Source organism: Monodon monoceros, unplaced genomic scaffold (assembly GCF_005190385.1).
Source record: "Monodon monoceros isolate NGI ecotype Baffin Bay Population unplaced genomic scaffold, NGI_Narwhal_1 Super_Scaffold_15, whole genome shotgun sequence".
Taxonomy (NCBI): Eukaryota; Metazoa; Chordata; class Mammalia; order Artiodactyla; family Monodontidae; genus Monodon; species Monodon monoceros.
The window spans coordinates 39,532,858-39,550,174 of NW_021703771.1; the positions used below are offsets into that span (position 1 = coordinate 39,532,858).

Consider the following 17,317-nt stretch of genomic DNA (forward strand, 5'->3'; position numbering starts at 1 on the left):
AGAGCAGCCTCTCCATGCCTCACCTGAGGCAGATGCCTCAGAAGACAATGCTCGACTTTTACAAGCTTATTTCCCCTCATAGCTTCTAGAGCAGTAACTGGGGTCAAGTGTCAGCCCAGCCCAACTGGGGAGGCACTGGACAGGAAGAAAGGTGTTATGCACCTAAAGAGCTCCAGGGCCTGGCTATGAGTGTACCAACAGGAACCAGGAGAACACGCCTGGGAAAGATCTTGAGGGTGTCAGGTGAGGGGAATGCAGACTGGATAGGAGTTTATTGATGGTGGGCTGTCTCGCACGACTCATAGTTTAACATCCTAGCTAGGACACCTGGAGCAAGTCCTAATTCACTGCTGGTAAGGTTACTTGAAGCTTGGAAGAAAACAATGAGGTGTAAATGCCAGAACTGCCTTGACAGGGCACAGAGGCAGGTGTTAAATACTCACAGAAGTGGCATGTTAAGTGGATTTATTATGTCAGGCCAGAGAACCATCAGCCTACTCTGCTCTTTGGGATGGACAGAGGGCACTCTTTTCATTAAGATATTAAGGAATGAGCTAGTAAGGGAGCACTGGCATCACTACGAAGCTCAGTGATGGCTGTCCTTTTTTGGGCCAGCATTTAAAGTAAGGGAGAGGGTTTCCCTGGTGGTGCAGTGGTTGAGGGTCTGCCTGCCGATGCAGGGGACACGGGTTCCTGCCCTGGTCCAGGAAGATCCCACATGCCGCGGAGCGGCTGGGCCTGTGAGCCATGGCCGCTGGGCCTGCGCCTCCGGAGCCTGTGCTCCACAATGGGAGAGGCCACAACAGTGAGAGGCCCACATACCGCAAAAAAATAAAATAAAATAAAATAAAGTAAGGGAGAGGCCGCTATGATACTGGGTTCTCATGTGTCAGTGGGGATGACAGAGTCTGGAAGAGCAGAGGCCAGGTGGCAGCCCTTAACTGTGAGAAACAAAGTAGGTATAATTACTATAATGGGCAGCAAGCCCAGAATGGCCACAAGCAAGACCCACAGAGATCTGCGGTGATAGTGATAAACCATGGGCTCCCTAGGGGTGAGACAGATGAGCAGTCGATGAAAGTGTTGATTAACTTACATTTCTAAAAACGAAAAAGGGTAAGTGAACCAAAGGCTGATGTCAGCAGCCACAGTGGAAGTCATGATTCCTTCTTCATGATTCCAGAGCCCATTGACTGAAGGGACGGCAAGGAGTCCTCAAGGATCTAGCCTACAACTCCATAGCAAGTATTTATAATAGGGATTCCCCAATCCTTCCCCAAGAGAACCTACAACAATTAACCAGAGAAATAGACACTGTGGAAATAGGAATATTCTCCTCTTTGAACAGTTATAGGACACAGGGTCTCAGCTGACATCAATACCAGCAGATCCAAAATGCCATCATAGCCTCGTATTAGAGCGAGGGCAAATGGAGAACGAGTGATAAATGGAACCTTGGCTCAAGTCTGTCTTACAGTGCATCCAAAGGGTCTGAAGGATCACTCGGTGGTTATTTTCCTGGGCCCTGAGTGCATAACAGGGATTGCAGCTGGAAAAACCTTCACAGGGATTCCCTAACTGTGGAATAAGGGCCACTGTGGTTGAAAAGGCCAAGTGGAAGCTCATGAAACTGCACACCTGCTCCTTAGCCTCTGCCCTAGATAGGCAATAGTAAATCATCCTGAATGAAATGGAAGAGTGCTATCCCAAAACTATTTAAAAGATGCATTGTCCTGTTTAATTCTCTAGTCTGAGTTTCTGCAAAAACCAGATCATGACAGATGATATTGGACCATTGTAAACGTAACTAGGGGCAGCTCCAACTGCAACTGCTGTGCAGAGAACTTTACTAGACGGACACAGCTTCTTATACTTGATATATAGCTACTCAGCTGGAAAATGCATTTTTTTTCAATACACATCAAGGAGGAGGATCAGAAGCAGTCTGTATTTACTTAGAACAGTCAGCAATGGACATTTAGTCTTACCCCGGGACTCTCCTGCTCTTTGTAACAAATATAGTACAAAGGGGTCTTGTTGATCCACAATATTGACAATATCAGACCTGGTGAGTGGGAAGAAGCAAGTGTTCTGATAAGACGTATGGGCAGCAGAAAATGGGAAATAAACCTACAAAGATTCGAGGACCTGTTATATTGGTGAAGTTTTAAAGGGCCAGTGGTCTGGGACATTCTGAGACATTCTCTCCAAGGTAAAGGACAAGTTACTGTACCTTACACCTTCTATCTCTAAAAAAGAGGTGCAATATTTTGTAAGTCTCTTTAGTTTTTGGAGACAGCATGTAGCACATTTGGGAATACTGCTCTGATCCATTTAAGGGGTGACTTGGAAAGCTGTCAGTTTTGAGTAGGGCCGAGAGCAAGAGAGAGCTCTGCAGCAGTTTCAGGCTATGGTGCCGACGCCTTGCTTCATGGGCCATATACTTGGCCAGATCCCACGATGCTAGAGGTAGCTGTGCTGGGTAGGATACCTTTTGGAATCTTAGAATGCCTGGCCATGGGACTTCACACGAAAAGTGCCCATCGTGAGCTGGGTACATCAGACAATCAAGTCCTCAAGTTGGGCAGGCACAGCAGTAATCCACTGAATGAGAAAAATGGAACACTGGGATCAGGCCAAATACATTTCATAAGCAAGCAGCCTAGACACCCCCATGTTACCTATCTCTGGTTCACCAATGTCCCTTGGCTCATACCTCATATGGAATTCCCTGGGAACAGCTGATAAAAAAACGAAAACAAAGATCATGGATGAATCACGATATATTGGTGCAAGCTGTAAACGGAATGCTTTCAGACTTTAGTCCCATTCAGGTGTAGCCCTGAGAGATGGTGATTAGGGGAAATCCTCCTGGTGGGTAGGGCTTTAAGCAGTATTCCTAGGTCCTCAATTTGGAGAACAGTGCTGAATGGCTTGGTGCAGGGCCTGGAAGGAGCAAGACTGGATGATAAGAGAAGAGCTCTGGGGAAGAAGCATGTGAATGGGGCTATGAGAGTGGTGTAACAAACATGATATATGGTGATCCCCAATGAGTCACACCCTTGTATAAGGAGTTATGGCACTGGCAGGTGGAGGTAGCTGCTGCTGCATAATTGGGGGCAGGGAGATATCTGTATTTTTGATAAATGGATCTATCTTCCTTTTCTTTTAGAAACTGGGACCACACACCGCCTTGAAGAACCAGTGACAAGTTGCTGGAAATTTAATGTGTGGGGAGGGGAGTGACTATGAGTGGCACAAAGAGTGGAACGTAGCAGATGTTATTCGTGCCCTGCCCCTATCCACTTGATTTGTGCCTTTTCCAGGGATGGCCAGCCCAACTTCCAAGGGCTGGCATGTGTGATTCTTTGTCTAAGGACTGTTTGTCTAAGGACTCTTTCTAGCTGCCAGAACTTATTCTGCCTGAGCACAGGGCAGACTAGAAGTTACAGGGAATTAATGTTCTGCCATAGCAGCCCTCAACCAATAACTGATGGGAGTTGGTGAATAAATACCCCAGCTCCCTTTCCCCTTACAAGGAATAACTGGGACAGACATCCAAGCATTCCCCAGTGAATTCAGCCCACAGAGAAATTTGCTTGATAATATTCCCTTCATTAGCTTCCTTCCCTTTCCTGCTGTTGTTCGCTAGATTATTGCCCATGTAAACGATTTGTCCTCAAATTTTGTCTCAGGATCTACTTCTGGGTGAACAAAACTAAGACCAGGTTCGAATGAAAGTGATTAATTATAGTATAACATAATAATTGAAAACTAAATATTGGAAAACCAGAGTTCTACAGTTATTCCGAGTTGTTATCCTAAATAAAAACATTGTGCAAATACTTAACTCATGTTCAGAAGAGTTTGTTTCCATTATGAAGTGGAACAGAACTAAATATTTTTCCCAGTTAAAAGATCTAAGTCAATGCAAAATGCCAGAACTGACATGGCCATCTTTCTAGTTCTTTTTTTTTTTTTTGCGGTACGCGGGCCTCTCACTGTTGTGGCCTCTCCCGTCGCGGAGCACGGGCTCCGGACGCGCAGGCCCAGCGGCCATGGCTCACAGGCCCAGCCGGTCCGCAGCATGTGGGATCTTCCCGGACTGGGGCACGAAACCGCGCCCCCTACATCGGCAGGCGGACTCTCAACCACTGAGCCACCAGGGAAGCCCGTCTAGTTCTTAATAAAAAGGGTCCCAAACTATGAAAGAAAATGTAAAATAATAAATAATTAAATGTTAATTTTAAAAATTTGTAATTTCTCAATTTTGAATTTACAACATAATCCCTAATGTTACATTATGGATTTTAAATTTTAAAGTTTCCTTACACTTATAGCAGTTGAAAAATCCTCTAGCAGTGGGTTCTGCGGTTAACAGGGGGCCCATCTCCTGGGAAACCTAGCACTTCTACCTAGGCTGGGTTAGCTGTCACTAGAGTACATCTTACATCTCACAGTAGGTGCTCAGTAAGTATCTGTGAAATGAAGACATTGATACTTGAAAAGGGAAGTGGGTTTAAAAAGCGGAATTTACGGAGATCCCGAAGTTTAGTTTTGCAAGAAAAGGAACTGGTCTGGGGTCCACGCAGGAGGTGGGATTCCATTCGTGCGACACCAAAATGCATCCGAGCGGTGGACTCCTACCCCTACTTACCTGGCCGCAGCGGACCCCAGCGGACCCCACCAGCAGGCCGCAGCCGCCTCCCGGGACTCTCTGTGGAGCGGTTGCCAAGAGATCGGCTGAACGGTTGCCAAGGGAACCCAGAGCTGAGAAGAGCGCAAAACTTCTCGGGGGGCGGAGCCTCGGGAGGTGGGGCTGTGATTTTCTCATTTTCAATATTCACATTTGTACCTAATTTTGTATTCATAATTATAATACACTCCTTTTCACAAAAATGGAAGGTGATGATCAAAGAGGGTACATGCATTGTCTATTTATGTTCACGCACATCCAAAGGAAGAAACCTTATTTTAACGCAGAACTACAAAGCCAGTGCTGCACTGCACTGCATTACACTCGGCAGCTCATTTTTAGAATTTACAGATGGTTAACCTCGTGCACAAGTATGTGGCAAAGTTGGAAATTTCCAACTTTAGATGATTCAAAAAAAATTGCTTGAACCACACACCCTCTGGACAATGTGGGTTTTGTTGACTCTCCTAAGGGTAAAATAGACAACAAAGAGAGCGAGGGCGGCGGGGAAAACACCCTCAGTGAAAGAACATTGTAGGTTTCCAAGAACACAAGCGCAGAAGTAGGCGGGGAAAAACAGACCAACTTGGAAATGGTTCTATCTGCAACTCGGAGAACCTCTTCAAAAGAAGCAATCCAGTCCCAAAAGATCTACTTTTCTAAAGAGAAGGACTAGATAAACGAGAGATTTAACTAAACCAGCAGCTCTTTTCCCTGCCCATTTTTTTCTCTTGCCAGTACCAAAGATGGCGCTATTTGCTTCATCCCTCGGCTGTACGCAGGTTCTGGGAACCTCTACACGACCTCTCTATGGTGCACCCTCCAGCCCCGCCCCCTCCGTGCCTGGGGCTGGGCTTGCCTGGAGGTGGGGCGTAGGATCCGGAAACACTTAAGCGTGTTAGCTGGTTGTCTATATATTTATCGCCCAGGCGGTGATTTTCTCGGCTGAAGTTGGGGTCCAGCGTCCGAGACGTCTTCTCTTCGAGTCTCCTGGGGCAGTCAAGAGGCTGCCACAACCTGGGCCGCGGCCTGGGGCCCTGCCTTGGGGGCCCCCACTAGCTCGGGCCATGCCCGCGGCCGCCGCCCCCATTATCAGCTCGGTTCAGAAGCTGGTCCTGTACGAGACTAGAGCTGTGAGTACCCTGCGCAGTGGAGCGCGGGCGGGAGGATGGCGGCCGAGTAGGTGTGGGGCAGAGGCAGCATTTCCCCCCCCCCAGCCCCCCCATTTTCCCAGTTCCCTAATCCCAGCGGCGGGGAATATGCCCGAGGGGGCTTCGCCCAGTTATCGCACCCAGGGCTTTTGCACGTAAACATTTCCACTTAAAAGCCACGGTCGGCACACACTGGCAACAGGTGTTTGTGGTATCTCAGTAACTGTTAATGAGGTTTTATACGAGTTACTGAATTCTTAGCAACTTTCAGAAAGTCTTAGAGTTCTACAGTTCACTGGTTACAATACAGGCAGGGGTATGGAGAATGTTTTTGACCTGTGAATCGGTAACTTGTCTGTTTTCTTATTCCATGGCATAGCATCGCTATGATTTATGTTAATTACGTGCGCTTTTATTGCTGACATTTTTGGTTTTCTTTATTTGAAAGGAAAGAAAAACTTATTCTGTTTAAAGACAGTTGATTTTCTTGGGGTAACATTATTTTGCTTTTCACTTGACTTTTTTCCAACACATTTTATTTTGTTTTATTACTTCGAATTGCCATGAAAATAGTTGCTAGTAGAGTAAGCAGATTCGTTTTTATGTTTAGGTTACTAGTTCCCTAAAATTTAGGGAATGGTGTTTATAGAAATGCGTACTTTGTCATTTGTGTGGTTGGAAAATAAAGTATACTTTTTAAAATTGGGGTAACAGTGATATTAGGGTCTGTGTTTAAATTACACTTTATGGTAACAAGATTGCATGTGCTGGAAACCTGCACAATACTCTTCCTTGTGCTATAGAGTGTCTTATAAGGCACAGTCAGTGGAACTTGGGTTGTCTCTACTAGATACAAGAGTATAAGAAGGTACTTATCCTAACAGTTTCTCGGTTATAACAGGGTCCTAATAGCTTGTCTGCCTCAGGTCATCATTAGTGTAGAAACACTGTTGACCCTAAATTAGTTTTGGTGACAGTTTCATTTGATTAGATCCAGACCAGCAGATGAAATTACCTAATATACTGTATTTGCAAATATCTTCAGTTGTCCTCTGAGGAGAGCTCTACAGAAGTATCATTTTGAAACAAAACCTTTGCTTTCTGCACAAGTGCTGATAAATATCCCTAGGTAGAAATATACATACTATATTTAAAACACAGAAATTTCAGCCCTTTAATAAGCTGAACATTCATGAGGACTGGCTGAGATGCAAGTGTTCTTTCTAAAGCACAATTCATATTATAGGGCTTTTCTGCTCAGAACCCTTCAGTGGCTCCCATTCTGAGGAGAGTAAACTCTGTATCTCTTAGTTGCCTGTTTAGTTACTGGCAACTAAATAGATCCTAGGAATTAAAAAAAAAATGGTAGCAGGTTGTATTAATGAGACTAATAGCTAATGCTTTTGGAAGAGTTCTATGCCAGGCACTTGTCAAAGCACTCTACATACTTTATTATTTAATCATCATAAAACTTCTAAGGGGCAAATGTTGTTGCTATTCCTGTTATTATTTGGTGAAGAAGAAAAATGAGGCAAAACAGGTTAGGACAGTGCTGTTGAATAGTGTGGGCTGGCAGCTGGTGCCAGGCATAGATGGTTTGTAACTGGATGGCAACAAGTTGCATATAGAAATTGAGAGTGATTAGAAACTTTTACAGCAATTTGACAGAGTAATTGTATTTCAGATGAATCAGCTAAACATTGGGTTTATGGTTTATGTCTTTGGCTTTCTGTTTTTAGCTTTGTTATGGAAATTTCAAGCAAATACAAAGTAAACAGAATGGTATAATAAACTCCCATCTAGCCATCACCCAGCTCCAAAATTACCAACATTCTGTCACCCTCTATTATCTGTAACTTGTTCCACTTCCCACCCACAACTTATTATTTTATATGGTTCTTTTTCTTTAAAATTTATGTAAATCAAAATGCACAAATCTAAGCTATAGAATTCGGACAGAAGTATACATGTGTTAACCACACGCTTATGTTGCTGTGGAAAGTTCCCTTGTGTCCCTATCCAGTCAACTGCCCCCTTTCCCTTCCTGGCAACTAATATTCTGTTTTTAAAATGTTAGATTAGATATGCCTGTTCAAGAATTTTATATGAATGGAATTGTACAGTACACACTCAAGTCTAGTGTCTTTTGCTCAGCATAATGTCTTTGAGGTTCATCCATGTTGTTGTGTGTATCAGTAGTTTGTTTCGTCGTCTTCTTCATTTATTTATTTATTTATTTTTTGCGGTACGCCGGCCTCTCACTGTTGTGGCCTCTCCCGTTGCGGAGCACAGGCTCTGGACGTGCAGGCTCAGCGGCTATGGCTCACGGGCCCAGTCGCTCCGCGGCATGTGGGATCTTCCCGGACCGGGCCACGAACCCGTGTCCCCTGCATCGGCAGGTGGACTCTCAACCACTGCGCCACCAGGGAAGCCCCTCTTCTTATTATTGAATAGTTGTCCATTGTATACATATTCCACAATTTGTTTATACGTTTTCCCTATTGACTTAGACTGTTTCCACATTTAGACTGTTGTTAATAAGCCAGCTGTGAACATTCTTGAACAGTTATATTTGTAGACTTATGTTTTCACTTCTCCTGGGTAAATACCTCTTAATGAAATTGCTGGTCATAGGGTTGATGTTAGGTGGTTGCACCATTTCACACTCCCATCAGCAAGGTATAAAAGTCTCCATTGTTCCATATCACTGACAGCATTTAGTGTTGTCAGTCTTTTTAGTTTTAGTTATTCTAGCGGTGTATAATGGCATCTTATTATGGTTTTAATTTGCATTCCCCTAATGACTAGTGATGTTGAGCATCATTTCATGTACTTATTGGCCATTTTTATATCTTCCTTTTTGAAGTGTATGTTCAAGTCTTTTGCCCACTTTAAAATTAGACTGTTTGCCTTTTTATTATTGATTTGTAGGAGTTCTTTATGTATTATGGAATCAAGTCCTTCATGATATATGTATTGTGAATATTTTCTTTCAGTCAGCAGCTTGCCTGTACATTTTATTAACGATCTTTTTTCAGCTTTATTGAGGTATAATTGACAAACAAAATTGTAAGATATTTAAGGTGTGCAATGTGATGATTTTATGTATATAAAATTTTGTATATAAAAAAATTATGTATATAAAATTTTATATACATATATACACATTGTGTTAGCAATCTTTTGATGAACAGAAGTTTTTAATTTCAATGAAGTATAATTTATCAGTTTTTTTCTTTCATAGTTATTGTTTTCTGTGTCCTATCTAAGAAACCTTTGCCTACTCCCTGAGCACAAAGATATTTTCCTATGTTTCCTCTAAAAGATTTATACTTTTAACTTTACTTTTAGGGGTGTGTTTCATATTAAATTAATTATGTGTATGGTGTGATGCAGGGATTGCATTGCTTATCTACTGTGGTGTAACAAATTACCTCCAAACTTAATGACTTTAAACATTTCGTATTTCACAGTTTCAGTAGATTGGGAATCTGAGTGTGACTTAGCTGAGAGCTTCTTACTCAGGATCTCATGAAGTTGCAGATGTCAGGTGGGCTACAGTCCTCTAGACTGGGCTGGAGGCTCACTCACATGCTTGGCAGTTGAGCTGGTTGTTGACAAGAGGCTTCAGTTCCTCACCTAATAGACATTTCCACAGGACTCCTTGAGTGTCCTTATGATGTGGTAGCTGGATTTGTCCAGAAAGAATGATCCAAGAGAAACAAGGGCGAAGCTGCAATGTCTTTTGTGACCTAGCCTCAGAAGTCACACGCCATCATTTCTGCAATATCCTATTGTTCATGCAGACCAGCCCTGTTCTGTGGTAGGGGACTATACGAGGGCATGAATACCAATAGATGAGAGTCTTTAAGGGTTCTTGGAGGCTGGCAACCACAGGGATTGAGGTTCACTTTTTTCCATACATCAATTGTCCAGCCTCATTTGTTGAAAAAATTATCCTTTATTTTATTGAATTTTTTGGTATTCTTGTGAAAAATTAGTTGAAGAAATGTGAATTGATTCCTAAACACTCTATTTTGTTCCATTGATCCGTTTGTTCTTCTTTATGGCATTTCCACCTTGTCTTGCTTATTATGGTTTTATAATTAGTGTTGAGATCAGGAAGTGTAAGTTTTCCAACTTTATTTTTTTCCAAAGTTGTTTTGCCTATTCTAGATCCTATGCATTTCCATGTGAATTTTACAATCAGTTTATCAATTTATAATAAAAAGCCTGTTGGGATTGTGATTTGGATTTCATTGAATCTATAGATCAAATTTGGGGAGAACTGAATCTTGATAATATTGAATCTTTCAATCCATGGTGTATTTCTCCATTTAATAGGTCTTTACTTTTTCTCAGCAATATGTTGTAGTTTTCAGTGTAGAACTTTTGTATGTCTTTAAAAAACCTATTCCTAAGTATTTTATGAACTTTTATACTACTGCAAATGGAATTTTAAATTTGATTTAATAATTGATCATTGCTAGTATATAGAAATTGATTTTTATATATTGATCTTATATCCTGAAACCTTGCTAAACTCACTGTGTTGAGAAGCTGGAGCTGGTGTATTGAATTAAGAATATTCAGATTACGACTTGCTGAATGAGGGGGCACAAGCTATCCACAGGGGTTTGGCAGGTAGCTCCCTCAGTATCTGAGCTCTCACTTTGGGGACGTGAAACCATGAGCTTGTTTTGATTGAAGGCATAGTTCGAATACATCCACACGAAGCAAGTAGAGTCACAAAATGTATTACTTATATATCTCAGAAATGTGGGGGGAGGCGTAATGAACCGGGGGAAGGGCAGTCCTCCATCTCAGTTCACAAGCAAACAGGAGATAGAAAGCAGGGTAGCAAGCACCTAGTACGTTTAAGGTGGTTGGGGTAGAGGTCACTAACTTTTTGAGGGCTTAGCTCTAAGTAACTGTTTTAAAAGGTGCCCTGGGAAAAGCAAAGCAGGAATTTATGGCAGGACTCCGAAGCTTGGTGTTTATCTAAATGTCCGCACTGTTGGTATGAGCAGGGTAGAACACTGTAAAATGCCTAGGCAGCAGCTCAAAATAGTGTTTTTTCTCATCACACTCACTTACTCCAGTAGCTTTTTTGTCATTTCTTTAGCATTTTCTACATGAATATTTCTATCATTTAGGAAGAGGAACACTTCTTCCTTCCCAGTCTGCATGCTTTTTATTTTTTTTTTCTTGTCTTATGACCCTGGCTAGGACTTCTAGTACAAAGTTGAATAGAAGTGGTGAGAGCAGACATTTTCTTGTTTTGTTCCTGATCTTAGAGGGAAAGTATTCAGTCTTTCACCATTAAGTGTGATGTTAGCTGTAGATTTTCATAGCTGCCCTTTATCAGGTTGAGGAAGATTTCTTTCCATTACTAGTTTGCTGAGAGGTTTTTTTAAAACTTCACTTTATTAAAAAAATTTTTTTAATGAGTATACTATTTTGTTGTATACATTTAAATTTCACCAACAATGAGCTCAAGTATATGTTGGTCATATGTTCAGATTTTTGAAATAAAGATAAAGGAACAGACAGCTTTAAGGGTGCAGTGTATTTAACACTGCACAGTATATTCAACAATTAGAGACAATCGGGGGGGGGTGGTTTAACTATATAACTATACACTTAGGAGCACAAGTATAGGGACAAGCCCTGCTATTGGAGGAACAGAGGTCCTTGGTTGCTGACAGAATCTCCCCTTGACTTCAGACTTGAGACAAACCAAGGAGTCTGTCAGTATACAAAAACCACTGAATTCAGGACAAACAGGATAGATTGGCAAGAGCCAATTCAGATTGTGAGCAGGGTTAGCTGGAGGCTGGAAATGTTGCAGGTGAAGTCCAGGATCTGTAGATTAGAGTAGCAGTCTTCTAAAAAAATGTTTGTTTCCAAACAAGTTCCTAAGATGCTTTTCCCAAACAGGAGGAGGTCTTTTTTTTTTAAATCATGAATAGATGCTGAAATTTGTTACATGTTTTTTCTGCATCTATATATGGCATTTCCTTTTTTTGCTTAGTATGGTGGATTACATTAATTCATTTTCAAATGTTAAAAAAAGAACCCTTGAGTTTTTTTTGTTTGTTTTGTTTTTTGGTATATATTACTTGGTCATGCTGTGTTATTGTCTTCATATATTGCTAGACTCTATTTGCTAATACTTTGTTAAGGATTTTAACCTTTATGGTCAAGCTTTTGATTTATCATTTTCTTTAACATCTTTGTCTGATTTGGTGTCATGGTAACTCTGGCATCATAAAATGAGTTGAAGTGTTCCTTCTGTTTTCTGAAAGTGGTTGTGTAAGATTGGTATAGTCGATTTACAGTGTTATATTAGTTTCAGGTGTACAACATAGTTATTCTATATTTTTATAGATTATATTCCATTTAAAGTTATAAAATATTGGCTATATTCCCTGTGCTATACAATATATCCTTGTGGCCTATTTATTTTATATATACTAGTTTGTACTTCTTAATTCCCTACGGCTATCTTGCCCCTCCCCCCTTTCCTCTCCCCACTGGTAACCACTAGTCTGTCCTCTATATCTGTTTGAGTCTGTTTCTGTTTTGTTATATTCATTCGTTTGTCTTATTTTTTAGATTCTACATATAAGTGATAACATGTAGTGTTTGTCTTTCTCTGTCTGACTTACTTCACTAAGCATAATACCCTCCAGGTGCATCCATGTTGTTGCAAATGGCACAATTTCATTCTTTTTTATGGCTGAGTAATATTCCACTTTACACGCACGCACACACACACATTCACACACATACCCCACGTCTTTATTCATTTGTTAATGGGCACTTAGGTTGCTTCTGTATCTTTGCTATTGTAAATAATGCTGCTGTGAACATTGGGGTGCATTATCTTTTCAAATTAGTGTTTTTGTTTTCTTCAGATATGTACCCAGGAGTGGAATTGCTGGGTCATATGGTAGTTCTATTTTTAGTTTTCTGAGGAACCTCCAAACTGTTTTCCATAGTAGCTGCACCAATTTACATTCCCACCAACAGTGTAAGAGGGTTCCTTTTTCTCCACATCCTCACCAATTTGTGTTCTTTTTGATGATAGCCATTCTGACAGGTATGAGGTGATATCTCATTGTGGTTTTGATTTGCATTTCTCTCATGATTAGCATCTTTTCATGTGCCTGTTGGCTGTCTGTATATCTTCTTTGGAAAAATGTCTATTCAGGTCTTTTGCCCATTTCTAATCAGGCTGTTTGTTTTTTTAATATTGAGTTGTATGAGCTGTTTGTATATTTTGGATATTAACCCCTTATCAGTCATATCATTGGCAGATATTTCCTTCTATTCAGTAGGTTGTCTTTTCATTTCATTGATAGTTTCCTTTGCTGTGAAAAGCTTTTAAGTTTAATTAGGTTCCATTTTATTTTTGCTTTTGTTTCCTTTGCCTTAGGGTACAGATCCAAAAAAATATTGCTGCCTATGTTTTCTTCTAGGAGTTTTATGGTCTCTGGTCTTATATATAGGTTGAGAATCCATTTTGAGTTTATTATTGTATGTGGTGTGAGAAAATGTTCTAATTTCATTCTTTTTCATGTAGCTGTCTAGTTTTCCCAGCACCCCTTATTGAAGAAACTATCTTTTCTCCATTTTATATTCTTGCCTCCTTCATCATAGATCACTTGACCGTAAGTGCATGGGTTTATTGCTGGGCTCTCTGTTCCATTGATCCATGTGTCTGTTTTGATTATTGTAGCTTTGTAGTATAGTCTGAAGTTAGGGCAACTGATACCTCCAGCTTTGTTCTTTTTTCTCATGATTGCTTTGGCAATTTGGGGTCTTTTGTGGTTCCATATAAATTTTAGAATTATTTGTTCTAGTTCTGTGACAAATGTCATGGGTATTTTGATAGGGATTGCGTTAAATCTGTAGATTGCTTTCAGTAGTATGGTCACTTTAACAATATTAATTCTTCCAGTCCATAAATATAAGATACCTTTCCATTACTTTGTATTATCTTTGATTTCCTTCATCAATATTTATAGTTTTGAGAGTATAGGTCTTTCACCTCCTTGGTCAAGTTTATTTAACCCTAAGTATTTTATTTTTTTTGATGTGAATTTAAACAAAGTTGTTTTCTTGCTTTCTCTTTCTGATAGATCATTATTAGTGTATAGAAAAGTAACAGATTTCTGTGTATTAATCTTGTGTCCTGCAACTTTACTGAATTCATTTATTATTTCTAATAGTTTTTTGGTGGAGATGTTAGGCTTTTCTATATGTAGTATCATGTCATCTGCAAATAGTGACAGTTTTACTTTCTCCCTTCCAATTTGGATGCCTTTTATTTATTTTTCTTGTATAATTGCTGTGGCTAGGACTTCCAATACTATGTGGCAAGAGTGGGCATCTTTGTCTTGTTCCTGATCTTAGAGGAAAAATTTCAGCTTTTCACTGTGAGTATGATGTTAGCTGTGGGTTTGTCATAAATTGCTTTTCTATGTTGAGATATGTTCCATCTATATGAACTTTGATTAGAGTTATTACCATGAAAAGGTGTTGAATTTTGTCAGGCGCTTTTTTTGCATTTATTGAGATGATCAGGTGATTTTTATCCTTTTGTATTGTTAATGTGATGTATCACATTGATTGATTTGTGGATATTGAACCACCTTGCATCCCTGGAATAAATTTCACTTGATGATGTGTCTGATCCTCTTTATGTATTGTTGAATTCGGTATTTTGTTGAGGATTTTTGCATCTATACTCATCAGACATATTAGCCTGTAATCTTCTTTTTTTTCTTTTTTTCTTGTAGTGTTGTCTGATTTCAGTATCATAGAATGAATTTGGGAGTATTCTGTTCTCTTCAATTTTTTGAATCATTTGAGAATGCTAGGTATTAGCTCTTTATATGTTTGGTAGAATTCCCTTGTAAAGCCATCCAGCCCTGGACTTTTGTCTCCTTGGAGGTTTTTCTTTTATTACAAATTCATTTTCACTACTGTGATCCATCTTTTCAGATTGCCTATTTATTCCTGATTCAGTCTTGGAAGAGTGTACATTTTTAGAAATTTAACCATTTCTTCTAGGCTGTCCAAGTTGTTAACATATAAATGTTTGTAGTAGTATTCTCCTAAGATTTTTTGTATCTCTGGGATATCGGTTGTTATTTCTCATCTTTCATTTCTAATTTTGTTTGTTTGCGTCCTGTTTTTTTTTTTTTTCTTGATGAGCCTGGCTGAAGGCTTATCAATTCTGTTTATCTTTTCAAAGAAACAGCTCTTGTTTTCATTGATCTTCTTCTTTTTTTTTCTTTGTCTCTATTTCATCTCTGATCTTATATTATTTCCTTCCTTCTGCTGACTTTGAGCTTTGTTCTTTTTCCCCTTATTCGTTTAGATGGTAGGTTAGGTTGTTTATTTGAGATTTTTCTTGTTTCTTAGGTAGACCTGTATTGCTGTAAACTTCCCTCTTAGGACTGCTTTTGCTGCGTGCTGTAGATCTTGGAAAGTTGTGTTTTTATTTTCATTTGTCTCAGGATACTTTCTGATTTCCTCTTTGATTTCTTCATAGACTCACTGACTCATTGGTTTTTTAGTAGCAGGTTGTTTAGTCTCCACGTGTTTATGCTTTTCCCATTTTTCTTCCCATACTTCATTTCTAGTTTCCTACTCCTGTGTCTGGAAAAAATGCTTGATATAATTTTTGTCCACTTAAATTTGTTGAGACTTGTTTTGTGGCCTAGAATGTGGTCTGTCCTGGAGAATGTTCCATGTGCACTTGAAAAGACTGTATTTTGATAGTTTTGGATGAAAATTCCTGTAGATATCTATTAATTTCAAATGGTCTAATGTGTCATTTAAGACTACTGTTTCCTTATTGATTTTTTTGTCTGGATGATCTGTCCATTGATGTAAGTGGTGTGTTAAAGACCCCTACAACTAGTGTATTTTTTTTTTCATTTTAACATCTTTATTGGAGTATAATTGCTTTACAATGGTATGTTAGTTTCAGCTTCACAACAAAATGAATCAGTTATATATATACATATGTTCCCATATCTCTTCCCGCTTGCGTCTCCCTCCCTCCCACCCTCCCTATCCCACCCCTCCAGGCGGTCACAAAGCACCGAGCTGATCTCCCTGTGCTATGCGGCTGCTTCCCACTAGCTATCTACCTTACGTTTGGTAGTGTATATATGCCCATGCCTCTCTCTCACTTTGTCACAGTTTACCTTCCCCCTCCCCATATCCTCAAGTCCATTCTCTAGTAAGTCTGTGTCTTTATTCCTGTTTCACCCCTAGGTTCTCCATGACATTTTTTTCCCTAAAATTCCATATATATGTGTTAGCATACGGTATTTGTCTCTCTCTTTCTGACTTACTTCACTCTGTATGACAGACTCTAGGTCTATCCACCTCATTACAAATAGCTCAATTTCGTTTCTTTTTATGGCTGAGTAATATTCCATTGTATATATGTGCCACATCTTCTTTATCCATTCATCCGATGATGGACATTTAGGTTGTTTCCATCTCCGGGCTATTGTACATAGAGCTGCAATGAACATTTTGGTACATGACTCTTTTTGAATTATGGTTTTCTCAGGGTATATGCCCAGTAGTGGGATTGCTGGGTCATATGGTAGTTCTATTTGTAGTTTTTTAAGGAACCTCCATACTGTTCTCCACAGTGGCTGTATCAGTTTACATTCCCATCAGCAGTGTAAGAGGGTTCCCTTTTCTCCACACCCTCTCCAGCATTTATTGTTTCTAGATTTTTTATTTATTTATTTATATTTTTTTAACATCTTTATTGGGGTATAATTGCTTTACAATGGTGTGTTAGTTTCTGCTTTATAACAAAGTGAATCAGTTATACATATACATATGTTCCCATATGTCTTCCCTCTTGCGTCTCCCTCCCTCCCACCCTCCCTATCCCACCCCTCCAGGCTGTCACAAAGCACCGAGCCAATATCCCTGTGCCATGCGGCTGCTTCCCACTAGCTATCTACCTTACTACGTTTGTTAGTGTGTATATGTCCATGACTCTCTCTCGCCCTGTCACAGCTCACCCTTCCCCCTCCCCATATCCTCAAGTCCGTTCTCCAGTAGGTCTGTGTCTTTATTCCTGTCTTACCCCTAGGTTCTTCATGACATTTTTTTTTCTTAAATTCCATATATATGTGTTAGCATACGGTATTTGTCTTTTTCTTTCTGACTTACTTCACTCTGTATGACAGACTCTAGGTCTATCCACCTCATTACAAATAGCTCAATTTCGTTTCTTTTTATGGCTGAGTAATATTCCATTGTATATATCTGTCACATCTTCTTTATCCATTCATCCGATGATGGGCACTTAGGTTGTTTCCATCTCCGAGCTATTGTAAATAGAGCTGCAATGAACATTTTGGTACATGACTCTTTTTGAATTATGGTTTTCTCAGGGTATATGCCCAGTAGTGGGATTGCT

General features: G+C 40.0%; 2 protein-coding genes across 4 annotated transcripts in view; one reads left to right on the top strand and one right to left on the bottom strand.

Moving 5' to 3' along the window:
* AK9 (adenylate kinase 9) overlaps nt 1–4,751 on the bottom strand; it is a 120,848-nt gene extending 116,097 nt beyond the window's left edge. For all 3 annotated transcript variants that reach the window (XM_029223713.1, XM_029223711.1, XM_029223712.1), the window contains exon 1: nt 4,658–4,751. The gene's annotated coding sequence lies outside the window, so the exon portion shown is untranslated. The remainder of the gene's footprint in view (nt 1–4,657) is intronic.
* An 850-nt stretch (nt 4,752–5,601) lies between these two features.
* The window catches only part of FIG4 (FIG4 phosphoinositide 5-phosphatase), a 137,929-nt gene continuing 126,213 nt past the window's right edge, over nt 5,602–17,317 (top strand). Inside the window, exon 1 of the mRNA XM_029223714.1 lies at nt 5,602–5,829. Coding sequence (XP_029079547.1) covers nt 5,764–5,829 — 66 coding nt within the window. The 5' untranslated portion in view covers nt 5,602–5,763. The remainder of the gene's footprint in view (nt 5,830–17,317) is intronic.